The 26929-nt window shown below is 51.2% G+C and overlaps 3 protein-coding genes across 8 annotated transcripts; 2 read left to right on the top strand and 1 right to left on the bottom strand.

Moving 5' to 3' along the window:
- Positions 1–1304: 1304 nt before the first annotated feature.
- On the bottom strand, positions 1305–10138 carry RUNDC1 (RUN domain containing 1). Of its 3 annotated transcripts, none has more exons than XM_028520741.2 (6): positions 9619–10138; positions 7098–7103; positions 6105–6263; positions 4651–4849; positions 3905–4024; positions 1305–3481 (listed from the first exon to the last, which is right to left on the bottom strand). In XM_028520741.2, the coding sequence occupies exons 1-6, from the start codon at positions 10114–10116 to the stop codon at positions 2616–2618; spliced, it is 1848 nt and encodes a 615-aa protein (XP_028376542.1). In that variant the 5' UTR covers positions 10117–10138; the 3' UTR covers positions 1305–2615. The 3 variants fall into 3 exon arrangements, with proteins under 3 accessions (XP_028376542.1, XP_035889842.1, XP_028376540.1); XM_036033949.1 differs by having other exon boundaries at positions 1305–3485; positions 3909–4024; XM_028520739.2 differs by lacking the exon at positions 7098–7103.
- PTGES3L (prostaglandin E synthase 3 like) lies at positions 9883–16134 on the top strand. 4 transcript variants are annotated; one of them, XM_028520746.2, is made up of 8 exons: positions 9883–10659; positions 11467–11580; positions 11688–11754; positions 11861–11959; positions 13675–13764; positions 14441–14494; positions 14964–14991; positions 15168–16134. In XM_028520746.2, exons 1-8 carry the CDS (start codon positions 10427–10429, stop codon positions 15173–15175), a joined length of 693 nt encoding a protein of 230 aa, XP_028376547.1. In that variant the 5' UTR covers positions 9883–10426; the 3' UTR covers positions 15176–16134. The 4 variants fall into 4 exon arrangements, with proteins under 4 accessions (XP_028376547.1, XP_028376546.1, XP_035889844.1 ...); XM_036033951.1 differs by having other exon boundaries at positions 10134–10336; positions 10564–10659; positions 14964–16134; XM_036033952.1 differs by having other exon boundaries at positions 10134–10336; positions 10564–10659; positions 11420–11580; positions 14964–16134.
- An 817-nt stretch (positions 16135–16951) lies between these two features.
- On the top strand, positions 16952–26702 carry AARSD1 (alanyl-tRNA synthetase domain containing 1). Its single transcript, XM_028520742.2, has 12 exons — positions 16952–17077; positions 17226–17357; positions 19257–19416; positions 21465–21522; positions 22173–22329; positions 22425–22541; positions 22776–22906; positions 23092–23158; positions 23336–23427; positions 23880–23934; positions 24992–25086; positions 26467–26702. The coding sequence occupies exons 1-12, from the start codon at positions 16958–16960 to the stop codon at positions 26600–26602; spliced, it is 1320 nt and encodes a 439-aa protein (XP_028376543.2). The 5' UTR covers positions 16952–16957; the 3' UTR covers positions 26603–26702.
- Positions 26703–26929: the final 227 nt, after the last annotated feature.

Here is a 26929-nt window from a genome sequence, read left to right as displayed (position 1 = left end):
AAGCAGCAAAACCTGGGAACTTACTAGAAATGCGAATTCTCAGGCCCCATTCCAGAGCTACTGAATAAACCACTCTGGGGATGGGACCCTGCCATTTGTGTTTTAATAAGCTACCCAAGTCTCTGTTTATCTTGGTATCTCCTTAGCTAGGTACATGTTCCTTGAAAGCAGGGCGTATGTTTTTCTTCTCTTTCCTCAGCATCTAGCCCGGCCCAGGCAGTTGGTAGGCACTCAGTAGTGAATAAATACAGAGCGCCTTAGCAATCTTTACAACAGACCTGCCCTTTCATTGGGTACACACCCATGGCTCTTTTTCACCCTGTACTTGCACATCCTTACACTGGCTGACTGTCCCTCCTCTCCTCCCTTGTCCTGTCTGCCTCACCCCAAGCCGAGGGCGGAGCTCCGTCCCGTTATAATGCAGATGGTACCAGTGACTAGCGGGCATCTGCTGGATGCTGGCGGGACTGTCTGTGTCCACACATCTCTGCTTCACGCAGAGCTGGGCAGAGCAGACTGTCTGCCCACCTCCCTGCAGCCCAGTTCCTTGGCAGCTGACGTTTCTGGCAGGTATGTAGAAAACACCTTCTCTCCCCTGAAGTGGTGGTAGAGGGAGGGTGTGGACAAAGGAGAGAGAGAAACAAGATCTAGAAGCAGCCCCCATTGAATCATTGAATCATTGCCGTGATTCAACGAGGTAACATGATAGCGTGTGAACTGCACTGTAAGAAGTGGACTCAGGCAACTTGAATTCAAACCCCAGCTCTTTCTTCACGTAGACCTGGACAGAATGTCCCACCTTCTGCAGCTCTCCCTCCTTGGCTATGAAATGGAAAGAACAAGGTCCTGCCTTACAAGTTGTGAGAATTACAGCAGATGGCACAAACAAGAATCCCCCCCCCCCGTAATGCTAGCACAACGCCTGAATGTAAACTAGTGTTTGAGGATTAGGAAAAGATAATATTGAGGTGACACAGGGCTCTACGAGTTAGTACCCACCCTGATACCCAGACAAATGGGTTTAAAAGTGCCAGTCCCCAAAGTGGCGCGTGCGGTGACGTCTGCCGTGGGGATGGGAGTGTAGGCCTGGGTGAGACGGGGTGATAAAGGGCACTTTTTAGTGAATTTATTCAGGGGGAAAAGCCACCAGCAAAGCTGAGTTGATCCAGAGCAGAGGGCAGAGGGCAGGCAGGAAGGCCAGGAGTCAGACGCAGTTCAAGGAAATGATCTCACTCGGATGGGCTGATAACGCCCAGACCGACCTACGAACCCAAGCCAAGGATCTCTAAGATCTTTACAGAGAATCTATACAAAATACTAGATTTTATTAGCAACCACAGATATATCATTTTCCACAATATTTCCATTTATTCTGCTTCACACAGGAAAACTAATTCTAATGAATTCTCAACAATACATCTTAAATAATGTTGCTGGAAAAAATTAAGTTAAAATGCACCACCGTAACAGTGCAGACATAAAGTGCAGCTGGCAATTTAATACGTGAAACATGCTGAGTCAGTAGTGTGGGAGCCCGCTGGGTTTTCGAAAAGGTGGCAACACTTTGCCCGTCTCTGGTCGGCCCTGGAGCATATGCAGGCTGAGTGGCGAATACGAACTAACACGGCTAACTCACGGAGGACCGGCTCGGACTGCTCTGGAGCCGGTTTTGCAGCGAAGCGCTCAGCCCCTCCCCTGTCCGCCAGCAGCAATGTGTCACCGTTCCCACCCCCGCTGCAGCGCCTAGCGCACATCAGACCTCCGTCACCCAGCCCCCAGGACAAAGGGAGTCTCAGCCCAGGAGGGAGTCACTGCTGGTCACTGATGTGTTTTCCCAGCCACTTGGCGCCGTGGCAAGGGTCCTCCTGAGAAGCACACCTTTAACATGTCTGCTTCTGAGAAGACTGCCAGCGTCTCCTCAGGAGGTGCACAGAGGAAAGATTACTTGCCACAAACATGGTGCAAGGTGATGGCTGTCTTTCCTTATAAACCCTCTCCAAAACCTCACCACCATCGTCTGTGCCGTGAGAGGGGACCACCTCATCAGGAACAGACTTCAGTTCTTACCTCCGCATGAAAAAGGGCTCATATTAACATTAACTTGTGGTTAACTCCCTTAGAAACGCTGGTCTCAGAATATTCCCACGTGCCTAGTTTTAGAGGCAGCTGCGGAATGCACATACATAGCCTCTCCCGACCTTGGCTCCCAGCTGGATTTATAGGAACCTCAAGTCAAATGTCTTCCAGGACCAAAAACTCACCACTCGTGTTGTCACTCACCGTCATTAAGAGAGTGGTTAGAGAAACCTGCGTTTTCTAAAAGCCAGACCTGTCATCAGAGGTTGCTGCACTGACACTGTGCCAGGACTGACTTCTTTTATATAGGCTCCAATATATGTGCGACAAGCACACTGTGGTTACGCACCAGGAAAGAACCTTTAAATAAGAGAGTCTCAGAATTTCTTTCTGAGATGCCAAGCTGGCAGGGAAAGCAGACTTCGCAGTCATTTGGCTAGAGAGAACATCTTCAACTGTTCCTCCTGCTCTCCCCGCCTATGAGGCTAACCATCTGTCTTTACTGAGCAAGGTGCTGGGGCAGGGCCAGGGCACTCCCGTCAAAAGGCGTCTTTGATGTTTTTGAGCTGGCGCACAGCCAGGTCAACAGGGAGGCTGAACTTGAGGCTACTAAGGCGACTAAGCAGGTTGAGGGCACTCTCAAAGCCCGTGTGCGCCATGTAGCTCCAGGGCTGGTAGTGCGGCTCGATGAGCGACCCCGACTTGCAGATGAGGTTCACCCAGGACACGAGACGCTGCTCGTTCAGGGCCATGCACACCAGGGCCTTCAACTCCGAGTCTGCGCTGCGCTTGAACGGGTCGTGTTCTGTCAGCACCATGTGGATGGCTGTCAGTAGGCTCTGCTTGGGGGTCACCACAGAGCCTCCCGTAACAGGCAGGGCAAAGGACTGGGAGAGCTTCCGGGCCGGGGATTCCACAAACGCACGGCCGTTCTTAGCGTGGTAGTACTTTACAAAGAGCTCCCAGGGATGCATGGCCTCGGGGGCCGAGGAGAAGGCCGGCAGCAGACAAGCAATGGGGGCCATGACGAGGCTCATCCCCGGGGAGGAGGCGTACAGCCCGTGGGCCAGCAGGTCCCTCACGGCCACTGTCAGCTCCTTCCGCACTGCTGTGGTCAGCTCGTCCTTGCCCCCCAGAGAGAGGTCCTGGAGGTTGGCAGAGGTGATGACGTGGTCGTGTGGCTGATGCCTTAAGGCTAGCTGTTTCACTCTGTCTACTGACACCTCCAGCCTCTTCAGTAAGGGGGAGTAGTCCCTGTCGGCCTGGCCCCGTGGCCACAGGCCCTGCGGGATCTGGCCCGTGGCGCAGCCGAACTGGCTGACGGCAAACATCTGGAGCACTGCCAGCGCTCGCCGCATCAGGTGCAGCCCCGTCTCCTGGACTCGCTTCACGTCTTCTGCCTTTGCTGTTTGGGAAGCACAAAGACGCATCAGTTAGGGCCGGAGTGACACAGGGGTCCATTCAAGAAGTCCCAAGTTGGGATCAAGTCTTGCTTTTGAGCTATGTGTGGGTCCCACGTAAAGCCAAGAGCCAACCAGGATGTCCCTGGGCTTACTTTTTTCAGTTAAGGATACCACTGAACTTTTTTTTTCTGTTGATAACAGCTATATTGAAATATAATTCATATACCATACAATTCACCTATTTAAACTGTTCAATTCAGTGGTTTTTGTATACTCACAGAGTTGTGTAACCATCATCCCAAAAAGATACCGTGTACCATTAGCGTTTCCCACTCCCCACTTCTTCCCAGCGCCCCTGAGCCCTGGGCAACCACGGATCTACTTTCTGTCTCTACAGAGTTGCCTGATCTGAGAGCTGCACTTACTTTTGCTGTTTCCCGCGGGCAATCTGCTGCTGCCAGTTCTGGTGGAGCCATTTCCTGTCTTCCCACCGGCCTTGCACTCACAGCGCCCGCCGTCTGTCTGCAGTGGGCTTCCCACCTCGTCTGGAGTCAGAAGTTACAGAGAGGAGATACTTCTTTAGCCTCTTGATGGCAGATTTTTTAAAAAATTTAACTTACACCGAGGAGAAGGGAGGGAGAGAAACATCAATGTGTGGTTGCCTCTCGTGTGCCCCCTACTGGGGACCTGGCCCACAACCCAGGCGTGTGCCCTGACTGGGAATTGAACTGGAGACCCTTTGGTTTGCAGCCCATGCTCAATCCCTTGAGCTATGCCAGCCAGGGCAGGGCTTGGTGGCAGATTTTTAAAGGAAGAATATTTACTGATGCCTACTACATGACAAGACTTACACATATATCTTATTTAATTGTGTAGAACAGTGACTGCCATATTGTAGTTGGCTCAATAAATATTTGCTGAGTGAAGGAAGCATGAATCATTTCATGGGTGAGGAGGGTGGTTAGGAACCTGCCCGAGGATATGAAGTCAGTAAACGGCAGAGCTGGGATTTAGCTATCTGGTTCTAAAGTTCATGTTCTTTCCAGTCTACTATGTTGGCTCCCTTACTAAGTGACCACATCTCTTAAATAGTACACCAAGACTGGCACCTTTAGGTGTTAGCCCTTATAACACATATAATCACCACAGCGTCTGTCCACCCTCCTCTGACCTTGGATGAAGCTGATGAACATCTCGAGGTCTCGGATCTGAGTCTTCAGCTGCTCAACCAACTGTTCCTTCACTCGGGCCGGGTTCACAATCTGAGCCACAGCTGCGTCCACACGCTGCCGAAGCTCTTCGGTGGACAGCGCGCTGATGTCCTCATTCAGATTCATGTCCAGTTTCTTTATTAACTCGTCTATGATCACCTGTCAAGACCACAAGCAATGAGCACACCCTCTGGAATTTTCAGAGAGAAGATTAGGAAGGAGGAGAATCTTTATTAGCATACCTCCTACACTTAAACAGAAATCAAAGACATCGATAGCTCCCAAATTTGCGAGACAAATGATACGGCTGCTGATCGAGGTAAGGGGACACCTTCCCCTTCTATGCGAGTGACGAGAACCTCGGGTCCCTCCCTGACAGAAACGGCTCCTCTCACTGCAGACGTCCCGCCGGGCCGGGCGACCTCCACTCGGGAGACCGACCGTGTGAATAACCCCCAGTGGCTGATGACCCAAACACCCTCATATCAGCTTCCCCCAAGGTCCCCAGGAGAATAAATACTGGTTTATTCTCTTAGTTTCTAGCCTCTCATCCCTGCGTGTCCTATGCTAGGCAACAAAAGAAGAATCTTTACAAAACATCAAGGTACCTTACAGCCAAAATATCCTAGTGACAATGCTAGGGACAATGAAATCTATGTATGTAATGTAACTTCCGCCAGAGAAGCAGCCACATCACAGAGACAGACACACATGTAGGGGAAGCTACAGATGTATTTCTTTCCTTTAAATATTTTGTACTTTTTTTAAAACTTTATTTATTTTGAGAGAGAGGGGTGGGAGGGAGGGAGCGAGGGAGAGATGCTGATGTGTGAGGGAGACAACCAGTTGCCTCCCACAGGCCCCCGACTGGGGACCTGGTCTGCGACCCAGGCATGTGCCCTGACTAGGAATCGAACTAGCAACTTTTTGGTTCACAGGCTGATGATCAATCCACTGAGCCACACTAGCCAGGCCTGCAGCTGTATTTCTACCAGCAGATTTACCTGTCTACCCAGATGTTGCTCAAATACAGTGTTAAAGTCAGTCTGGATGCCTGGCATATTTATCAACTGGCTGTGGGGGGAAAAAGGCTATTTTATATTGTATAATGTGCTCAAGTAGAACTGTTTTAATGATCAAATGAAAGTATTAGTTATTATTATTATATATCACTACTAGTATTACTAATAATAACCAACAAAAAGACTTAGCCCAATCGTGGTATTATAAAGCTTTGGAGCTTGTGTTTCCATGTGCGAATAAAGACTGGTCCTGTGTGATGGGAAAGCCTCCCTTTGATTTGGGCCAGCGAAGGGATTCTCACAGGCCCTAGGCAGACGACCCAGGGAAGAACGGGCACTGGAAGGAGCGAGGGGGCCTTAGCGGGGCAGAAGCGCCCCCGACAGCCGCGTACCCGCTGCCTCTCCAGGACCATGGACTGCGGCAGGGAGTCGTAGTTGCCCTCCTGGTAGGCGAACGTCTCCAGGTCATCTAGTTGGGTTTTGAGCTGCAGTATCAGCTCCTTCTGCTTCTCCCTTTGGGTCTCCAGACGCTCCCGCTTCTCCTGCTCACTCTAAGACGAGAAGAGACTTAGGTTCATTTCACAGGGAAAGGAAAACTCGGGGCGCATCAAGAAACCTCCACAGCGAATAATGACTAACTAAATGTGAAGGGTTTTCAAATAATCCAGGTGAAACACGGGAATTTATAAAATAGACTCAAAAATAAGAATAATTTCATGCAGGAAAATTTATTAACATTGTGTTTTCTTTAAGAAAGTATGTGTCCCTCATTGGAAACAGGATATGAATACAAGAGGGCCTTTTGTTGAGACTGCTGCCCCCCACCCCCAAAGGTCCAGTTAGGATCGAGACAATTTATCTTAGACAAGAAAGCCTCCCGGAACTAGCCTGGCCATCCTCCATAGCCAATCACCACAGAGCAACTCCTGAAAATTTTGTGCAGGGAATACAGACTTAAGTTTGTAGAGGAAGGCTTTAAAACTTATACCCAGTTTCTTAAATATTCAAAGCCCCTCCAATGTATTACAGATGTCTGCAAAATCAAAAGAATAAACGCAGATACCTGGGACAATGAAAACAAATCCAAAGCCCAGTGACGGGGGTGGGAGGAAGGTAATTTTGGTGGTGGTTGTTTTAAAGGTTTGATAAGTTACTCTGAGCAGTGACTCTTTTTCCCACTGTTGGCCATCGGGCAGTTTCTGCACTGAAATTATCAACGTCCCTCAGGGTGGTAAGATCTTGCCAATATGTACTCAAACACGGGTTCTTCCGCGCCTTTCTTGAGTATCAAAACAAAGCAAATGCAGCAAATCATGCAGGTATAAGGCTGCATTTTAAATTAGAAATTGACAGGATATTAAATTTAACGTTAAGATGGTACTTACCAAGCCCTCCAGAAGTAAGGTATGAGAGAGAACAAATGGAAAACAACAAATTAACTTTTTTCCAAGTTATTTAAAAAGCAATGCTCTTGCTTTACCTTTCTTCAACGTGGAAGCAAGCCTTTCCTCAGGACACTCCTCCAGGCCCTCCCGCGTGTTGTGGTGTTTTGTCAGAATCCCGTTCCTTTTCCTGTCTCAATGCAGCCCTGGCTGTTCTTTCTGGGAGGTTCCCTGATCTCCCCGGCAGATCTGATCCTTTCCTCCTCCCTGTATTCTGTACACACTTCTACCTTAGCTCAGCTCACATTATAGTTATTTATTTAGGATTCCGTTTCCTCCAGTCTATGAACTCCTTCCAGGCAAAGGCTCTGACTTTGTACCTTCCAGGCCTAGCACAGGGTAAGTGCTCGATACAAATTTAGTTTACGCTACTGAGTCAGGCACAGAAGGACACATTCGAAACACAACAGTCCCCCCTTAGCGCTTTCACCTTCTGGGGTTTCAGTTACCTGTAGTCAACTGATGCCTGAAAATATTACACAGGAAATTCCAGAAATAAACAACTCAAAGGCTTTAAACTGTGCACCGTTCTGAGAAGCATTATGAAGTCCTGAGCCTGAATCACCCCTTCGCCCAGAGCGTTCGGGCATCCACGCCATACCCACGGCCCACCCATCAGTCGGCAGCGTCCTGGTCGTCAGGTGGGCTGCTGCGGCTGCTGGCGGCACGCTCGTCTGTGCTCGGGCAACCCTCACTTCACTTACTAGTGGCCCAAAGCCATTCACATAACTTATTACAATATATTGTCATAACTGTTCTACTTTAGTATTAGTTACTGTTGTTAATCTCTCACTGTGTCTAATTTATACATTATACTTTATCATAGGTATGTAGATATAGGATAAAACAGTATATATGGTCAGCACTACCCAAGCTATCAGGCATCCACAAGGGGTCTTCAAACGCTATCCCCCTCTCAGATAAACGGGGATGACTGTGACAAACTCTGACTAGAGGAAGTTGTCTAACCAGCACAAGGAGCAAGAACTGGGTAAACTTCCCTTGTGTTTTCATTGTACCCCAACTTTATGAAGCCAAGGAAGAAAGAAACCAGTGTAAATCCTGATTCTGTTTTCATGAGAATATTTGCTGAACTCTGTCACTTGCCATAACAGTTCTAGTATGCTATTTATTGGGATGTGAGCAAACAAGTTTAAAAGGATAGAGCAGTGAGATCCAGTGCAAGGCAGGAAATAAAGAAATAATTGATTTCCACTATGAGGTGAGATAAAATACTGGTTTAAAAAATCAGAAACGGAAAAGAAGTAAATCATTCGGTTCACACGTATCCCCCACTTTGGCACTACCTGTTCAGGTGTCAATATATGCACACGGGATTACAGCTGCTTATTAGGTAGTTTGGAGCACTCCACTCCCCCCTCCCTCAAGTTGTACTGTTTCCAACAGTGAAATGAACAGCAAAAGAGCAATCCACAGAGAGCCTTTGGTGCTCTTCACACCCCAACAGGGCCTGGCCCACAGAAACTTTTTTAATCCCTTCTATTCCTGCAGAGTCTGCCAGGTGCGTGGGTGGAACAGTAAACACAGGATTGCACTGGAAACATTTCAGGTTAAAATAATTCAGTATCTGTTACTGATAAAGTCTTCTTGGTAAAAACCAATTAAAGTGGGAAGAAAACCATATGTGGGTTGTAGCCTGAAGAATAAAAAGGTAAAGAAAAGACAGTGAGTGTCTGCAACACTGATTTACAACTGCACACGCCCAGAGATTCAGAGACTATAAGGCAATGCTCCCTCCGTGTGGCACACAGATCCTCCTCACTTCCCCGAGGTTGGCTAACTGAATGAATCTTGCCAGTTACCAAAGGAACCTCATTTAGGATACCTAGTTATGAAGCAGACTGGGGAAGGATTTTTGAAATACCAGCATTGGAAAATTCAGAAGTTGTGTAATCAGGAGTTGTGTTTCTTCTTAATTACTTAGATCCTCTGCTATTCACCAAAGCTCTCAATCACACAAGTCTAAAGATGAGATTCTGTCGATTCCAGAAAAGCACGGTCAGAGCAGATCTAAATTTCTATGACTTCCATTCACTTGCTCTTCACTAGCCGATTTCCCCAATCCCCGGGGTCGGGGCATTCTATTAGCAAATGTGCCAGGACTTAAGTACTTGGCAAGGTGAGCGGGAGCAGCAGTTTTGGCAGGGTGCTCTAGTGCCCTCCGAATACCCTCTTTGCCTATTGCTCCTCTGCCCTTCACGTCATCACACCTTCGGTGGACATCTCCCTCCCATGCTTCTCGGTCCCCCTGCCCTTCGGCGGGCTCCGCACACCTGTCTCAACCTTCACGTCCCGGACGCGCATACTCGCTCACCTAGACAGGTAGGTGAGCCTAGACAGGTAGGCTTCTCACCACTACTACCTCTATCAGCAGCAGCATCGCCGCCCCCCACCCAATCCCTCCTATTCCCACATCCCTCGGGGCCCGGCCCCAGCTGCTCACCTGGTCCTCGCCCCGCAACTGCGGCCGGTTCCCCGGCAGTCCGTCACCCTCGTCGCTGGTGGGATCCTCGGGCCCCCAGTATCCCAGGACGTGAGGGCAACCGCGAAAGGCAAAGTCCTCGAGCTCGCGCAGGAGGCGCTGCTGCTCCGCCGGCGCCCCACGCACCACCTGGCGCAAGCGGAACTGCACCTGCGCGAAGTGCGAGGACAGCGCGAGCAGCGCCGAGTCCAGCCGCCGCCGCTCGGCCCGCAGCCGCCGCAGTGTCCGGCCGGGCGAGTCCGGCGGGGAGCCCGGGGTCGCGCCGGGATCCTCGGCAGCCGCCTCTTCCGAGAACGCCGTCGTGCCAGGACCGGCCTCCGCCACCGCCCCCACCGGGGCCCAGCGCACCGCCTCGCACGGTGGCAGTGACTCCTCTTCTTCCTCCTCTTCGTCCTTCACCTTTGGTCCAGCCGCCGCCAGCACCGTTACCGGCTCCTCAGCCACTTCGACAGCCGCCATCTTCCCGGAAACGCCCCGCACGTCAGCCGCGCCCCCTTGCTGCCTTGGCAACGGCGCGTGGGCTGGGAGCCCCGAGAGCGGGTGGGCGGGGCTCAGATGTCACCGAGTTCGGACGTCACGGAGGGCGGGCCTTCCCCGAAGATTTAATTCAGGCCGATAATTTTGTATTGAACACCTACTGTGAATCAGGCACTGAATATACTAAGCGTTGGAGAAACAGGTGATCGGAGCCGGGGTCGAGCCATTCCGTGCGTATCTAGTGCAGCGTAGCCCTTGCCCTGGCTCCGGAGGGCGGGTCGTCTCATCCTAAATGTGTACATCTCTGGAGACTCGGACCTGTGAAGGGCTGCAGGGATACTGCTGTCCTACTGTCTCTCCGGAGTGCAGCTCCCTTGGTTGTATGGCCACGTTTTCTCGGCCTCCAAAACCTTCCCCTGACCATATAAGGAGAGGCAGCTGCTGGGGGCGTCACCAGGATCTAAAGATAGCGACCCCTGCCTCGCATGCCAAACGCCACTGGGCAGCGGGAGCCACCATGGCACGGTGAGTGTTTCTGGCAGCCGTTTCCCCTTTAGATTCATTCCTCGCCCCACGTTTTCGGGACGCAAGAGGTTCTTCGAGGTCCCATGGGAACTCCAGATCCCAGGTCTCTATAACTTTGGGGTGTTTAGAGGCAGTGTAACCTCAGGGGTCTCCATGACTCACGATCTCTCTACTCTCACACTTACAAAATTGTATTTATTTATTTATTGAATTTTAAAGAAAGAGAGAGAGGAAGGGAGAGAAACATTGATGTGGTGTCCCACTTATTTATGCATTCATTGGTTGATTCTTGTATCTGCCCTGACTGGGAATCCAACCCCCAACCGCGGCACATCAGGATGATCCTCCAGCCCTGGCTGGTGTGGCTCAGTGGATTGAGCACCGGCAACTCTGTGGTTTGCACAGGGTCTCCGGTTTGATACCCAGTCAGGGCACATGCCTGGGTTGCTGGCCAGGTTCCCATATCAGGGTGTGCAACAGGCAACCACACATTGATGTTTCTCTCTCTCTCCCTCCCTTCCCCTCTGTCCTAAAAAAGGAAAAAAAAAAAAGGATGATGCTCTAACCAACTGAACTACCTAGCCAGGGCCACCTCTACTCCCACGCTTTTGATTCTCCCCAGATTCACCCTCGCCACACACACCCATTCCCATCACCCCCCTTCCACCTCCTCTTGTTTCATTTGGCTCCATGTTGACAGGGCGGTAGCATAAAATATCCCCATACCTTCCCTCCTCCCATCTTTCCCAAATGCTCCCAGTCTTCCCTCTCCCACCCCTACGAAGCCCCACCTCCACTCCTCTTCAGGCAGCAGGCCCGGACTCTGTGGTATGACAGGCCCAAGTATGTGTTCATGGAGTTTTGTGTCGAGGACAGCACCGACGTCCACGTGCTCATAGAAGACCACCGCATTGTGTTCAGGTACCGGCCTCCCCTCTGTAGAACCCGGTTTCCCGGGGACATTTCCCATCTCCTAAGCCCCCCCCCCCACTCCCTCCTGCATCTCCTCCGCTGCATTGTCTCCTCAGCTGCAGGAATGCCGATGGAGTGGAATTGTACAATGAGATTGAGTTCTATGCCAAGGTGAACTCCAAGGTAAGGATGGGGTGGCACGGGAAGGTTTGGATGGGAAGCCTGCCTGGAACAATGGGAGATTCATTCTAAACCTCAGACCCTCAAAATGAGGCTCTCCACCTGGCAGGACTCTCAGGATAAGCGCTCTGGCCGCTCCATTACCTGCTTTGTGAGGAAATGGAAGGAGAAAGTGGCCTGGCCCCGGCTCACCAAGGAGGACATCAAGGTAGGGGGTGGCCTGCTCGTGCTCCTGTGCTCTCTGCCCATGTGTGCAGGGGCCCGAGCTAGGTCTGGGAATCTCCATAGCCTCCCTTTCCCACCAACATTTAGTCGCTCACTGGGGTCCTGCCTCTTTGACTTTCTGGATAATATCGGATCCATTCCTTTATCTCTTCCTAATTCAGGCCTCATCCATCACTGGGTGAAGTTTGTTGTGTATTTTCAGCCCACCCCCGATCTATTTAATGCATCGCTCCCATTACGGTCTGTCTAAAACACACATTTGGCTGTGTCAGACCCTTACTAAAGATTCTGCGGTGGCTTCTTTTCTCCTAAAGGCTGCAAATTGGCTGTCTGCTGGTTGGGTCTAGCTCTCAGATTTATTTTAGTACTCTTCGCGGTGTTAAACATTACTTTGATTACTGATATTTAGAATCTTTGATTGGTTGCTGACATATAAAAATAACGGAGATTTCACCTACAAATCCAGAGTATTAGCTTCTCTTGAAAAATGGAGATTTTGGCCCACTGGTCTAAAACTCCCAAATGCCTGGAGTTGGTGCTTTAAATGGGGCATGAGGTCCACCTCACTTGACTGCTTTTCATTATCTTCCTGACTCTTACAGGCATTTGAGCTCATAACTGCTGCCCTTTAGGTTGAAGTTCAAGCACCACAGCATGACATAAGATCATGCCCTGGTGCCCTGGCTGGTTTAGCTCAGTGGATTGAGCACGGGCTGCGAACCAAAGGGTCTCCGGTTCAATTCCCAGTCAGGGCACGTGCCTGGGTTGCGGGCCAGGTCCCCAGTGGTGGCATGTGAGAGGCAACCATACATTGATGTTTCTCTCCCTCTCTTTCTCCCTCCCTTCCTTCTCTCTAAAAACAAATAAATAAAATCTTTAAAAAAAAAAAGACCATGCCCTGGCTATTCCTCCCGCTGTAGCCTCATGTCCCTTTACTCTCTGCCTCCAACTTCACCTTCCAGCCCCAGCAAGCTGCTTGCAGCTCTTTTGCACAGATCAGGCTTCGTACCTTTGCTCAAGCTGAGCCTTCTTCCTGGAAAGCCTCCATCACCACTACCTTCTCCCACCTAACCCCCGCTCATCCTTCAAGGCTGTGCGACTCCAAGAAGCCTGGATTCCCCCAAAATATCCCCTACACAACCTACCACCACCCTTCCCACACTGTATTATAATTATTTATTTACATTTCCCTTCTCCCCTTGCTCCTCCATGGCTGGGACTATGCACTGAACATATTTATGATCCCAGTGCCAATCTCAGAGTCTGGCCCATTGTATGCGTTCAATAAGTGTCTGTTAAATGAATGAGTGGATAACTTCTCTAAGTGTGGGAACTTGGAACATGGGCCTCGAAGAATTGTCCCTGTCTTGCTTGGTTGACTCTGTGATACTTTATGAGAGTTATATTTCCAGTTGTGTTACTTCCCCAGTCCATAGTCTGCTTTTGGAGGGCAGAATTTCTGTGCCTCTCTGTGCTATGCCTGGCATTGTGCTTAATAGGCTCTCGGTAAATCCGTATGGATGGTGATGATGACGTGGCAGTCCGAAGGTGGGGTTAGTCAGAGGGGTGCTGTTGGGAAGACTATTCCCATTGACCTTCCTCCCCAAGCACGCTTCTGTGCACACGACCGCACTTCGCACTTCTCCGTGCGCGTCTGCTGCCCTCCTGGCCTGTGACTGTTCGTGCTTCTCCTTGCAGCCAGTGTGGTTGTCTGTGGACTTCGATAACTGGAGAGACTGGGAAGGGGATGAAGAGGTGGAGCTGGCTCAGGTGGAGCATTACGCAGAGGTAATGCCGTTTTGCGTCCATCTCGATCACTTTCCGTGTCCCTGTGCACATTCTCTGGAGGGTTGTCATCAGGGCTAGGCAGAAATACATGAGCTCCCCAGACTGGCTGCTCACTGGTGCTGATATTCTTTATGTTTTTTATGCAATGTTTAGTAGGGATGGGATAAATGAGTATTCTATTAGTGAAATTATATACATAGGTTCACTCACTATTCATAGAGTATAGCCTGTGTTCTGAAAAATTTGGCTAAACCTCTTCCTCTTTTCCTGTAATTGTTGATCTCTATTGTGTGTGTGTGTTGTGTGTGTGCCTTTTCTTGAGCCAGACAACTTCGTGGGAAGCTCAAACTAAGCAGCATAAAATTCACATTAAAAGTCACCATTTTCCCAGTAAATTGCACCCTGCCACGTGTTATTTGGTTTCAGAATTTCAGCACCAGTTATTTAAGTTGCAAAAACACTAGCCGATCCTGACTTGGATTAGTAAGGACAGTGTTCTGTGTATGTGTTTAAATTTCCTTTTAAAAAGGAAATCAATGTACTTTTCTCTAATTCATTCCCCGGATGTGTTGGGGGCTTTAAAGATAGGGCAGTTGTCTGGCTGGGGCTGTTCTTCTGGGCCCATCAGTATGCAGGTTGCTCTTCTCTCCTGTGACCACTTTTCTCTCCCCCCTAGCTTCTGAGCAAGGTCCAAGCCAAGAGACCTCCCCCTGCCATGGATGATCTGGATGTAAGTAAAGCCTGCCTCTCAACTCTTCTATTTCCCTTTTGCCCTTAAAAATAAGATACTAGAAAGCTCCTGTGTCTGTTCCTAGCACACAGTAATTCTTAGTGCATGTTAGCCAAATTTGAACTTGACACAGGAGGTTGAGTGTTCTGCAGGCTTCAAAACCCCAGCAAGACCCCCCCTCACTTCCATCCCTCCCTCTGCTTCTCCATCCCGGGACAGATCCGGCCCCGTTGGCTACCTTTACAGCTGTGAAGAGCTGTGGCATGAATTGAAATTCCGAAACTAAATGATACATGACATAATACTATTCATTGAGTCCTAAATCCTGTGTTAGCCTCCCAAGAAGTTATGTGACTCAGAACATCACAAAAGAAAATGGAGAGCAGAGGGGACTGAGCAGTGTTTATGAACACAAATGTTCACTCTCTGCACACTCTACAGGTGTTTTTGTCTTTTTCTTTTTTCCCAGGATGATTCTGACAGTGCCGATGCAACAAGTAATTAACTTCTGCACAGCAGAGCTGGGGAGGATGTTGCGGCCCTCTTCCAGTCATTCTGACAAGCTGGAGCCTGGGCCTTGGTCCAGCTCTTTGGCTGTGCACCAGGGTCCTCTGGGATCTCAGATCTTTCCTAGAAGCTCTTCATTAAGGGCCCTCCTATTTCTTTTTCCTAGGCACTTGACTATGGCTGCTGTATCCGATGGCAGAATAGCAAAGGAGTAGACTGGTGGCACTTCTGACTTCCTACCCATTGGCTGAGATCTCTGTGATCGGGCCGCTCAGCAGGGCTCTCTTGAGTATGTGAGCGTGTGCATGGACATGGTAGAGCAGAAGCCAAAGGGGCAGCAAATGGTTTATAATAAATCCCTAGGAACTGGTCTGTTTCTTTCCTGCTTGTACTTCTACCTGCTAGAGGCAAGCCTCTTCTCCCTCTGCAGTTCCTCTCCAAGGTGGGGGTGGGTGTCAGAGATCCTGGCCCTCACTGTTGAGACTGGAAGAAAGATGGTGGAGGCAGGCTGTAACCAGGGGGTGGGGAGGGGGGACGACTTCCTGTTGCACAGACCTATGCTCTGGTTTCTCAGCAGAAACCAGCCTTTCACTGTAAGGCTTATACCACCGCCACCCCTAGAACCAGCCAGAAATGCACCTCAGCTTCCTGCATACTCCAGAAATCTCTTTATATTTTTATTTACTTTATTTACTCTTTAGAGAGAGGAGATGGGAGGGAGAAAGAGGGGGAGAGAAACAGTGTGTGAGAGAAACATTGGTGGCTGCCTCTCACATGCCCTGGCACCTGGCCCACGACCCAGGCATGTGTCCTGACCAGAAATCAAACCTGTGACCTTTCTGTTCGCAGTCCAGTACTCAATCCACTGAGCCACACCAGCCAGAAATCTTCATACTTTTAAAGCTGACATTAGTTCTTAAATGTGAAGTAAAGCTGCTAATATACAGTTGTATTTGTATTATATTGTACAATTTACTATTTAGTATCTCATTAAAATTTTTGAATTTCATATCAACTGTTTAACATAATTAGGTCTTTTCTTCATAGGTGATCAAAGAGGTCACAGTAAGTGGCTAAGTTGGGACTTGAATTTGTACAGCACATCCCCCATCCACAATGCTGAAAACTGAAAAGTTCTGAAAACTGACCTAAAAAAACCACCAAAGCTTATTTGGCAGCAAAACATGACCTAAATTTATGTGAGGCTGTTTATAGTCTGTTTATTCCATTTAGTATATTTCTCAGCATAAATATCAATGAGTTTGATTACGTGATTTTGCTCCAGAGTTCCAAATGGAGTGTGTCAGGTACACATGGAGTGTGCTCTCCCCATTACTACCTAAAAATTCTAAATTCTGAAAAATTCTAAAATCTGAAACATCTGGAGTCTTTAGGCTTTTTATTAGTTGGTTTGAAAGAGCAGAAAGTTAATTTTAACTTTTAGATGGTTTAAAGTTTTGATGTATTGATTGCAGCTTGTTAACTTCTTTATTTACACTGTCCAGTTAGATAGCACTAGTCACACATTGTACTTGAAACGTGGCCAGCTCGAACTGAGATGTGAGTGTAAAATACATACCAGGTTTTGAAAATTTTGTATGGGGAAAAAACTTATTTTTATATACCTACTACATGATGAAAAATATTCTAGATACGTTGAGTTAAATAAAATATATTATTAATAAATGTGGCTTGCGTTGCATTTCTATTACGCACGCCGCCTCGTATCCAAGCCAGTACCATCACCACCTCTACCTCACACACATCCCTGGAGCCCGACGGGCTAAACTCAGTGCCTCGCCAAGCTCGGGTCGCAGTTTTGTCCTCTGGTCATTTCCATAGTCCTACAACAGTGGCTAAACAGCCCGGAATGTGTGCAAGTGGAGTTCTCAATGAATTTGTCCCAAACACACTTCATTCCTTGCTTTCTAGCTTCTGCGCGGAGACGCGCCCGTAATGAGGATTGTCCCCTTTCGGCCTCCGTCCGCCCCCTGGCGTTACGGTGCGCACGGTTCCGCGTCCCGGGAGGAAACTGCGATGGCGTTCCGGTGTCAGCGGGACAGCTACGCCAGGGAGGTGCGGCCGGCTTGGAGAGGAACCTCATGCTGCTGAGCGGATGGGGAGGTGCGGGAGGAGCGGCCGTGCGGAGGGACAGCGGAGCTAGATCCGGTCCCGGTGTACCGAGGGGTGGGGTCGGGGCTTAAGCTCTCATCTCTCTGTTCAGTTCACCACCACCGTGGTGTCCTGCCGTCCAGCGGAGCTGCAAACCGAGGGAAGCAATGGCAAGAAGGAAGTGCTGAGCGGTTTTCAGGTGGTGCTAGAAGACACGCTGCTTTTCCCCGAGGGCGGGGGACAGGTAACGGGCGCCTCCTTCCCTCCTCCCCCCACCCGTGAAGCCCCTAATTCCTTTCTGCGCAGGTGGAAAATGGTCTCCTGCCCCTCCGTCCCCCAGCCGTAATGAACACGATGGAAGTTCAATTCACTTCATTTGCCCATTCAGCAGATATTTATCAACAAATTCTTACCTAGTCATAACACATTCGGGTACTGTTCCAGGATCTAAGGGTAAGGACCTAACAAAACAGTGCCTCCACATACTCAGAATACTAGTATTTATTGGAGAGGACAGGCAAAGCTGTTAATAGATAAGTGCTATAAATAAAATGAAAGCCTGCGGGAAAGAGAGTGATAGAATATTCTCTTAGGTAGGAGGCAAGTTATTTCAGTAGAGACCTAAGAGAAGTGAGGAGGAAAGCCATTGTAAATATCTGGTGGTGCCGCTGGGGGAGGGGTAAGTCTTCTAGGTAGCAGGAGTAACAAGTGCAAAGGCCCTGAGGTAGGAGTTAGCTTGGCGTTTGACAAGAACTCAAAATGGTTCCCGTGAGCAAGCATGACAGGGCAGACTTACGGGAGCTGTGACGGGGTAGCAGCAAGGTCCAGTGTGAACCGGGGAAAGGCGGATAGTAACACCGAAGGAGGGCATTATGGGAGGGGCTTTTCCAGCAGAGATAACTGCACAGACAAAGGCAGGGAAGCCTGCAAGAACCTGACGAGTCTAGGTAACTGCAAATAGTGAGATATGGTCGGAGTCTCTGCTGTGTGTGGCGTGATGACAGGCTGGAGATGACCTTGGGATGGTAAGTGAGGCCAGTGCAGAGGTCCCTGAAGGATGTGTTGAGGCGTGTGGAGTTCATCTAGGAAGCCATGGTGAGCCATGGAGGTACTTAGGCAAAGGAATGACATGAGAGAACATGTTCAGGAAACTTGACAGTGACAAAGTCCCAATTTCCTATCAGTATCATCATTATTACAAGGATTTTCCCAACACGGAGGTCGTCTGACCTGCTGAAGAAAATTTGTGACCTCAGGCAACCACAGAACATTACATTTTATACCTCACTTCTTTTAGGAAGTCTTCCTTGATTTTTTTTTAAGACTGTTAGGTCTCTTTCCTTTGAGCTCCTAGAACAATGTACTTTCCCATGTTACGGCATGTGGTAGATCATATTGCAGTTACTTGTTCACATGTCTGGTCTGTGTTTGTCTCCAGACTCTCAAGTTCCTTGAGGGATCAGGTCTCGTTTACATTGTATTTTTAGGCTGGTGCAGTGTCTTGCAAGCAGTTGGCATTTGACGTTTTTTTAAATGAGTGAATATTTTTATTTTAATCCCCACACAGGGATATGTTTTATTAGTTTTTAGAGAGGAAGGTGGAGAGGGAGAGAGAGAGAGAAACATCAGTCGGTTGCCTCCTGTAACCTAGGCATGTGCCCTAACCAGGAATTGAACCCACAACCTTTTGGTGTGTGGGATGACCCTTCAACCAACTGAGCCACCTGGCTAGGGATGGATGAATATTTTCAATTCTAGTTCTAGTAGCAGTGCAGAGGATGGAGTGGAGGGAAAGAGGAAAATTTGCATCATTTTAGATGTTATTGACAGATAAGGATCTAAACTAAGGGAATGAGAGTGAGGATTAAGGTTCTTTGGGTTTTACTGAAATCTTCATGGTTGTAGTTACAATCTCTGTTTTAATCCTGGTACTCTGTTCTGAAGAACAGAATATACAGGTGTTCAGCGTGAAGAGGATGAGACAGTTCCCTCATGGAACCAAGCGGACTGCCTCGCTGGGCATTCCGTAGGGAATCTCAGATTCTGGGTGTGTTTCTCACACACTTCCCAGAGGGTCTTTGTATCCAGGAGTGAGGGTGAGCCCTGCTTTCCACCACTGATTATTCTTACTTCGTTTCCTCAGCCCGATGACCGTGGCACGATCAATGATGTCTCTGTGCTGAGAGTGACCCGCCGGGGGGCCCAGGCTGATCATTTCACGCAGACGCCCCTGACCCCTGGGACTGAGGTCCAAGTCCGGGTGGACTGGGGGCGGAGGTTTGACCACATGCAGCAGCACTCAGGTAGGCGCGGCGAGCATGGAGGGGCAGGTGCTGTGTGTGGGGGGCACCGCGATGATGGAGGTGTGGTTTGGGTTCTCCGGGAGTTAGCCTTTTGGAAAAGACAGACATTCAGAATCTGCTCCGATGGAGGCAGGGCACGGTGGATGTTAGAAGAGCAATGTGAGCAATTAAAGTAAAAGTATTCAAGTAACTGCTGTGTGAGTGCTACTAACTTCCCACTCGGTATCTTTATCTGGATGTCTCACAGTCTTCTTAAACTCAAAATGCCCGAAATGGAATTAAAAAGTCCCCCAGCCTTGACCACTGAGTGCCTCCACACTCACCCGGAATGGGGATCATACATGTCCGGACCAGGGCTGCCCATGCCCAGACCAGGGATGAACTTGCAACTCAGGCATGTGACCTTGACCAGCGTGGCCCGGTTGGGCGTCGTTTCTGGAGGCAAGAGGCTGCTGGTTTCACTCCCAGGCAGGGCACATGTCTGGGCTGTGGGTTTGGTCCCTGCTCAGGGCACATGCGAGAAGCAGCCGATCTCTCTCTCTCTCTCTCTCTCACACACATCTATGTTTCTCTTTCTCCCTGCCATCCCCTCTCTCTAAAAATAAGTAAATCTTAAAAAAAAAACTGTCGCCCACTCCCCCAGACGGGGTCTTCCGATAGCATCCTCTGTGTCCGGAGCACAGCGTTAGCATCCACCCAGTTGCCAGGATCCTGGAGGTTAGTGCAGACACCTGTGTGGGGATGGCAGTGGGTCACCGAGGCCTGCCGGTTTCTTTTCTGAACACGTCTCTGTTCCCTCCCATTGCCAGCGTGACTGCCTTAGTCCTGGTGCTCACGGTCTCTCCCAAGACCCCTGTGACGGCCTCGTGGCAGTCTCCCCACGTTTGATCTTGCTTCTTTGCAGCCTGTTCTTCACGAAAGAGCCAGAACAGTCTTTTAAAAGTTGAAATCTGCCCTGGCTGGTGTGGCTCAGTGGATTGAGCGCGGGCTGCAAACCAAAGCATCGTAGGTTTGATTCCCAGTCAGGGCACATGCCTGGGTTGCAGGCCACGGTCCCCAGCAACCACACATTGATGTTTCTCTCTCTTTCTCCCTCCCTTCCCTCTCTAAAAATAAATAAAATCTTAAAAAATTTAAAAAAAGACATTAAAAAAAAGTTGAAATCTGGCTCTGGCTGGTGTGGCTCAGTGGTAGGAGTGTTGTTCTATAACCCAAAGGTTGCAGGTCCGGTTCCGGGTCAGGGCACATGCCTGGGTTGCAGGTTCGTCCCTGGTCCTGGTGCAGATCCCCGTTCTGGGTGAGTGTGGAGGCATCTGATCGATGCTTCTCGCACATCGATGTTTCTTTCTCTCCCTTCTCCCTCTCTCTCTAAAAAGGCAAATTAAAAAAAAAAGTCCCCAGGTGAGGCTTAAAATAAAAAATTAAAATCTGATCATGTTGCTCTTCTACTTAAAGCTCTTCAAAGGCCCCTGTTGCTCGTGGTGATGCTAGATGCTCACGGCCCCCAAGCCCTGCCTGTGTGCTGCCCCAGCCTCAGCTGGTGCCCTCCCCGTTGCTCCCTGCCTGCTGGCCATGCCGGCTTCCTCTCGATTCCTTGAACACATCCTATTTCTTTCCTCCTCCAAGGCCTTTGGCTGTGTTATTCCCATTGCCTTCCTGGTTAATTCCTCCTCTTCCTCCTCCTCCCTGTCATCAGTCAGGGATAAATGTTGTGTCTCTACTGTTAAGCCCTGCGCCTTGCCTATGGCAGGCACTGGATAAATATTTATCGAGTGAATGTGGCACATTCAGCCTTCAGTTCGGATCCTGCCCCTGATAAGCCACATTGCTCTGGCAGGTTGCTTGACATGTCTAGGCCTCAGTGTCCTCAGTGTGGAATGGCGTCATAAAGCCGCCTGCGGGGGTCTCGTGGGGATTTTCAGTGAAGTGTTTCAAGGAGCTCACCCGTTGCCTGGCAGTCTGCGACAGGGAGAGCGTCCGCGGCGCTGCTGTGGGGACGTGTGGCTGTCTGGGCCCCTCACTCTCTGTCCCTTGTTCTCTCTGCTCAGCGCAGCATCTCATCACAGCGGTCGCTGACCATCTGTTCGGGCTGAAGACGACGTCGTGGTGAGCGGGAGGCTGCGGGCTGACCTTGGGGTGTGCCCCCGACTACGGGCTCCTTCCCCAGGAATAGGCTCTGGGGGTGGGGGTGGGCAAGAAAGAGCAGTGTTCAGAGTCTGCCGTGTTCTGCTCTTCTTGAAGAGGGGTGGTGGGCGACCGTGTGTTTCTTAGGGGAGACCCCGGGACGAGAGGAGAGACGCCTGCCCTCGCTTAGGAAGGACCGTAGAATTTTGAGCCTAAAGACCCTCAGGGTGAATCCTGGCTGTGCGACCTCGGTCACGTCCTTTGCTACCCGTCACCTGTGAGATGGAAGTGACCGTCTGCCTGCAGCACTTTTGTGAGGGTTAAATAAGATGATAGACATGGCCATTGTTTGTAAACCATACACTTTTTAAAAAAATTTTAAAAAGATTTTATTTACTTTTAGAGAGGGAAGGGAGGGAGAGATAGAGAGAGAGAAACATCAGTGTGCGGTTGCTGGGGGTCATGGCCTGCAACCCAGGCATGTACCCTGACTGGGAATCGAACCTGCGACACTTGGGTTCACAGCCCGCGCTCAGTCCACTGAGCTACGGGAGCCAGGGCTCCATAAACTTTTTTATGTTACTATTGCTGGCATCATCAACATCCTGTGGCCACCATGCTTCTTCTGACAGGGAGTTGGGGCGACTCCGCTGTGTGATCGAGCTGGACAGCCCCTCCGTGACGGCAGAGCAGGCAGCCGCCATCGAGCAGAGTGCCAATGAAAAAATCAGGGACCGGCTGCCCGTGAACGTGCGAGAGCTGAGCCCAGACGACCCTGAGGTGGAGCAGGTGAGGGAAGAGCCAGCGGGGCGGTTTCCACGGATAGGCCCTCCGCGGGCTCCTCTTCCGAATTCAGACCGCCCCTCCCTTCCCCTGTGTTCCAGGTGAGGGGCCGGGGTCTGCCGGATGACCATGCCGGGCCCATTCGAGTTGTCACCATCCAGAGTGTTGATTCCAACATGTGCTGCGGGACCCACGTGAGCAATCTCAGCGACCTCCAGGTGGGTGAGGAAGGGCTTTGGGGTGGCTGGGGGAGAGGGTGTCGGGGAGTGTGGGGTCGAGACAGGGCTGGGAGTGCTGGAGCGGGGCAGCTGGGCGGTCCTGAGCGCAGTCGCTGCTTTTCTGCTTCCCCCGGCGGAGGGGAGGTCTGGGTGTCCCCTTCCCTCGGGCCCAGCACCCGCTGTGTCTTCTGCGTGTGTGTGCGAGTGTGGGTGCTACCCCCTCGCCTTGTGCAGGTCATTAAGATCCTGGGCACTGAGAAGGGGAAAAAGAACAAAACCAACCTGATATTTGTGGCTGGGAGCCGGGTGCTGAAGTGGATGGAGAGAAGCTACGGGACCGAAAAAGCACTGACCGCGCTGCTTAAGTATGCCCCTGCGGTTGCCTCCTGCGTCTCGGGTCCCGGGCCCCCGGGGCTTAGCTCCCCTACCTGTACGGCAGCCAGAGGAATCTCTCTGGGGGAAAGGCGTCCTCGTGAACGTTAAGCGCTGTGCGCCCCACACTGAAAGGAACCGGGAAGCGGGCAGATGTCCACGGGCCTGTCCCTTGCAGGTGTGGGGCAGAGGAGCACGTGGAGGCCGTGAAGAAGCTGCAGAACTCCGCCAAGCTCCTGCAGAAGGTGATTATTCCCCGGGGGCCGGAGAGGGCGTGGGCTCGGCACGGAATGGGCTGCCCGACCCAGCCTCTCCACCTGACCACACGTGCAGTTTGTCAGGGGTCGGGGCGGGGGGGGGGGGGCGGAGAAGGAAGTGGAGGGAAGGGGGTGCTCTCTTGTCATCCTCTCCATGCGTTTCAGAACAACCTGAACCTGCTCAGAGACCTGGCTGTGCACACCGCCCACCGCCTCAGGGACAGCCCCGACTGGGGAGGGGTGGTCACATTACACAGGTGAGAGGGTTACGCAGGTGAGAGGTGAGGTGAGGCGGGGGCGTCGGGCTCTCGGGCTCCGCCTGTCCCGTGCGCCCTGCGCAGTGGCTGGCGGGTCTCTCACTGGCATTCTCAAGGCTGGGTGGACCCTAAGAAACGTGTTACCTGTAGGATTTCCTGGGTTTGGTGTATCTTCACTCTGACTTTCATCGCCGTCCCTCACCCCCGTCACCACCCAGCAGGCCTCTGTCTGCCTCGGGGAGCCCCGTGGGAGGGAGACAGGAGCAAATGCAAAGCTTGTTGTGAGCTGCGGACTCTGAGAAGCTCGTGCTGCGGGCCCTCGGCCAGCGCTCGTCGTCCTTCCCGAGGGCATCTGGGGCCGCGCAGACGGGCAGCAGGAGGCTGGGCGTCCCCCGGTTTCCCAGCTCCCTCTCCCTCGTGCGTCTCACGCGCGTCTGTGCCTTTTGTTGTAGGAAGGAGGGGGATTCTGAGTTCATGAACATCATCGCCAACCAGATCGGGTCAGAGGTGAGAGGGGCCTGCGGCTCTCTGTGCGCCCCGGGCAGAGGCCGGAGTGCGGTGGTTGGTTCAGCGGCCGCCCCTCCGCGGGGACACACGAGGAGCCGGGAACCGGGAACGGCGGCTCACTCAGGACCGTTTCCTTACGGTCAGAGCTGTGGGCCAAGCTCTGCTTTGGGTGTCGAGCTAGGTCTGTGGTGCTGACTTCTGGGCCTGAGACGCTGACCAGTCTCCAAGCCCCTTGTACAGAGCTGGGTGTTCCCTGCACCACCCAGGTTGTGTGCGCCAAGGGCTGGTCGTAGAACCACGAGGATCGGCGTGGCCCTTCGAAGGCCGTCCTCCGTTTTCCCTTTGCTCTGGCTTCTCGGCCCTTCCCCGTCCCGACAGTCCTCACTTCCCGGGCTCTCCTAACTTCCAGGCCTCTCTTTCATATTTATTCCGAAACCCACTTTTTGGGATACCTGTCCAGAGAAGGCTGTGTGTATATCTCTCTTCATAATTCTGTCGCCATTTATAATTCAGGGTGGCCAATGCCAGAGGCGGAGGAGCACCTTGCCTGGAAGGGTGGGGGGGGGTTGGCGGACGGGGGCCTGAGGACTGCGGAGCGGCCACAGGCGAGGGAGCAGAGGTGGCCAGGCGGAGGGAAGCTCAGAGGTTTGGGAAGCGTGGGGTGCACGGGGGATGCATGGTGGCCAGGCTGCCAAGGCTGGCCGCCAGGTCACGAAGGGTGCTGTACGTTTGGCCGTGGTCAGGAGTGTCTTCTTAATGTGGAACCGAAGTTCCTATGGTCACTTGGAGAAAGTTTCTCAGCTCCGGTGGGCCAGAGTGGAGGGTCTGCATTATCACTCAGCACTGGTGATTTGTGGGCGGGGGGAGCTGTTTTATTTTGAATTGAGGTACAACGTTGTATAAATTTAAGGTATACAACATGTTGATTTGATGTATTTATAATTGCAGTATGATTTTAAAATTTGTTCTTGAGACTGAGCATAGGGCACAGGTTAGAGGGTTTGACCCCAGATCCTTACGTTCATCTTAAGGCTCATCTCCTTGTCTTCCCTCCTAGGAGACGCTCCTGTTCCTAACTGTGGGCGACGAGAAAGGTGCTGGCCTCTTCCTCCTGGCAGGGCCAGCCGAGGCCGTGGAGACCCTGGGGCCCAGGTAATCTTCCGTGGACCGTCGTGCAGGGCGGGGCGCCTATAAGCCTAACCTGTTACAGCCCTTTGCCGATGACAAAGGCCACCACATCTGCAGCCTCATTTCGGTCCACGTCACAGACCTGTGTGGTGGGCTGAACTAATAATCATCACCCCCTCTCACTCCCAGTTTTACGGGGGGGGATTGTACACCACGTGCCTGCGAGCTCACCAAGTGGCAGAGCTGAGTCTTGAACTCAGAACTTTCGGCCCTAAAGCTCATGTGCTTTGTTTCTTCATTTGGAAGTTGGGATTCATCAGTTAGACAGGAACACAGGTGCTCGGTTACCAGTAGGCAGATGAGGCAGCTGGTTAAGGCACCAGCAAAGCAGAGGTGCAAACTCTTTGGGGGAGAAATTTTAGGATTTCGAAATGAAGTAAAGGCATTGATGTAATTGTTGGTGAAAAATCAGAGCTTGGTTGGATTTCTTTCCCCTTGTATTATTGTTTGTGTTTCATGTTAAATTAGATAGTGGTGGCGCAGTGCCCCCCGTTCTTTCGAGTAGGAGTTCTCAAAGTCCTCAGTGGCTCCGATGAATGTGTTCACTCCAAAGCATGGCGGGGAAACGCAAGCCTTTAAAACAGGTTCCTGACAGGTAGCCAGAATTGGCCTGTAGACTGATAGACTGATTTGGCCTATATGCTATTTTAAATTTTTTAAAGATTTTATTTATTTTAGGAAAATGGGGAGGGAGCGAGAGAGGGAGGCAAACATTGATGTGAGAGATGCACCGACTGGTCACACGCCTGCAACCAAGGACCTGGGCTGTGGCCCAGGCATGTGCCCTGACTGGGAATCGAACCAGCGACCTTTTGGTTCACAGGCCGGTGCTCAGGTCACTGAGCCACACTAGCCAGGGCTAAGATACATAGTTCTAGCTTTTCTCAAAAAAGGGGGCCGGGGAAAGGCACTCTTCTGGCAGTACTGGGCTCACACTCCTCTTGTGGTGGTGGCTAGGAGGAGGCTGCGCAGGGGCGCCCTCTTCAGGCAGGACAGGCGTGTGCACGTTGCCACAGTCTCACCCTTCCCTCCCCGCTTTGCCTCACTGCCGCTCCCCTCTGGTGTTGTGTCTGGGGCCCTGCACCCCTAGTGCACACTCACCCTGCTCCCTGGAGGCGGCCGTAATTTACCCAGATGTTCCCCTTGTTTCCAGTTACTCACTCTCACAGTAAACGAGGTGCGCTACCTTTGTGCTCCTGTGCGAGTATATTTATGAAGGATTTCCAGAAGCCATCTGCTCTTCCTCTCCCTTCCCCAAGCCCACGGGGAAAGACTCGGGGCTGCTCTGCGTGGCTTTTCCCTTGAACACCCTCACCCCTGACCGTATCTCTCTCTGCTCTCCAGGGTGGCTGAGGTGCTGGAGGGGAAAGGAGCGGGGAAGAAAGGCCGCTTTCAGGGCAAGGCCACCAAGCTGAGCCGGCGGGCGGAGGCGCAGGCGCTTCTCCAGGACTACGTGGGCACCCAGAGCGCCGAGGAGTGAGGGCTCGGAGCCTGCCTGCGCTCCTGCCACCGTGAACGAACGGGCCGCTGGTGTCCCCAGAAAGAGTCTCTTGGACAATAAAGTAGTTTGACTTGTGGTGCTTGTGGTGCCAAGTGTGACTAATTTATGTACTAAACATGCGTGTGTTTATAAACAGTGTAAATAAACAGCTCACTAGTTTGGTCCTGTTAGACATCACCGGTGTGAGTGAGTGTGATGTCGATGCAGCGCACTGATTTATGGAAACCTGGCCACACGCAGCCTTTCTTCACGGAGAAACACAGCCGCCGAAGAAGTGTGAGCCAGGCCGGAGGCTCGTTCTCAGGC

Source organism: Phyllostomus discolor, chromosome 8, assembly GCF_004126475.2.
Source record: "Phyllostomus discolor isolate MPI-MPIP mPhyDis1 chromosome 8, mPhyDis1.pri.v3, whole genome shotgun sequence".
Taxonomy (NCBI): Eukaryota; Metazoa; Chordata; class Mammalia; order Chiroptera; family Phyllostomidae; genus Phyllostomus; species Phyllostomus discolor.
Note: the sequence above shows the minus strand (reverse complement) of the source record. Positions and strands in the feature narration are given on the sequence as shown.

Bases quoted from the DNA above. Each gene is read 5' to 3' on its own strand.
- PTGES3L (XM_028520746.2), top strand. From the start codon at position 10,427: ATGTGTACATCTCTGGAGACTCGGACCTGTGAAGGGCTGCAGGGATAC. The intron at 11,755-11,860 runs GTAAGGATGGGG...TCCACCTGGCAG, and splicing joins ATGCCAAGGTGAACTCCAAG to GACTCTCAGGATAAGCGCTC. The intron at 13,765-14,440 runs GTAATGCCGTTT...TCTCCCCCCTAG, and splicing joins AGGTGGAGCATTACGCAGAG to CTTCTGAGCAAGGTCCAAGC.
- RUNDC1 (XM_028520741.2), bottom strand. From the start codon at position 10,116: ATGGCGGCTGTCGAAGTGGCTGAGGAGCCGGTAACGGTGCTGGCGGCG. The intron at 4,850-6,104 runs GTACGCGGCTGT...TGGTCTTGACAG, and splicing joins TGGTCCTGGAGAGGCAGCGG to GTGATCATAGACGAGTTAAT. The intron at 4,025-4,650 runs GTCAGAGGAGGG...TTCTGACTCCAG, and splicing joins GTTCATCAGCTTCATCCAAG to ACGAGGTGGGAAGCCCACTG.
- AARSD1 (XM_028520742.2), top strand. From the start codon at position 16,958: ATGAGGATTGTCCCCTTTCGGCCTCCGTCCGCCCCCTGGCGTTACGGT. The intron at 17,358-19,256 runs GTAACGGGCGCC...TCGTTTCCTCAG, and splicing joins TCCCCGAGGGCGGGGGACAG to CCCGATGACCGTGGCACGAT. The intron at 19,417-21,464 runs GTAGGCGCGGCG...CTCTCTGCTCAG, and splicing joins CCACATGCAGCAGCACTCAG to CGCAGCATCTCATCACAGCG.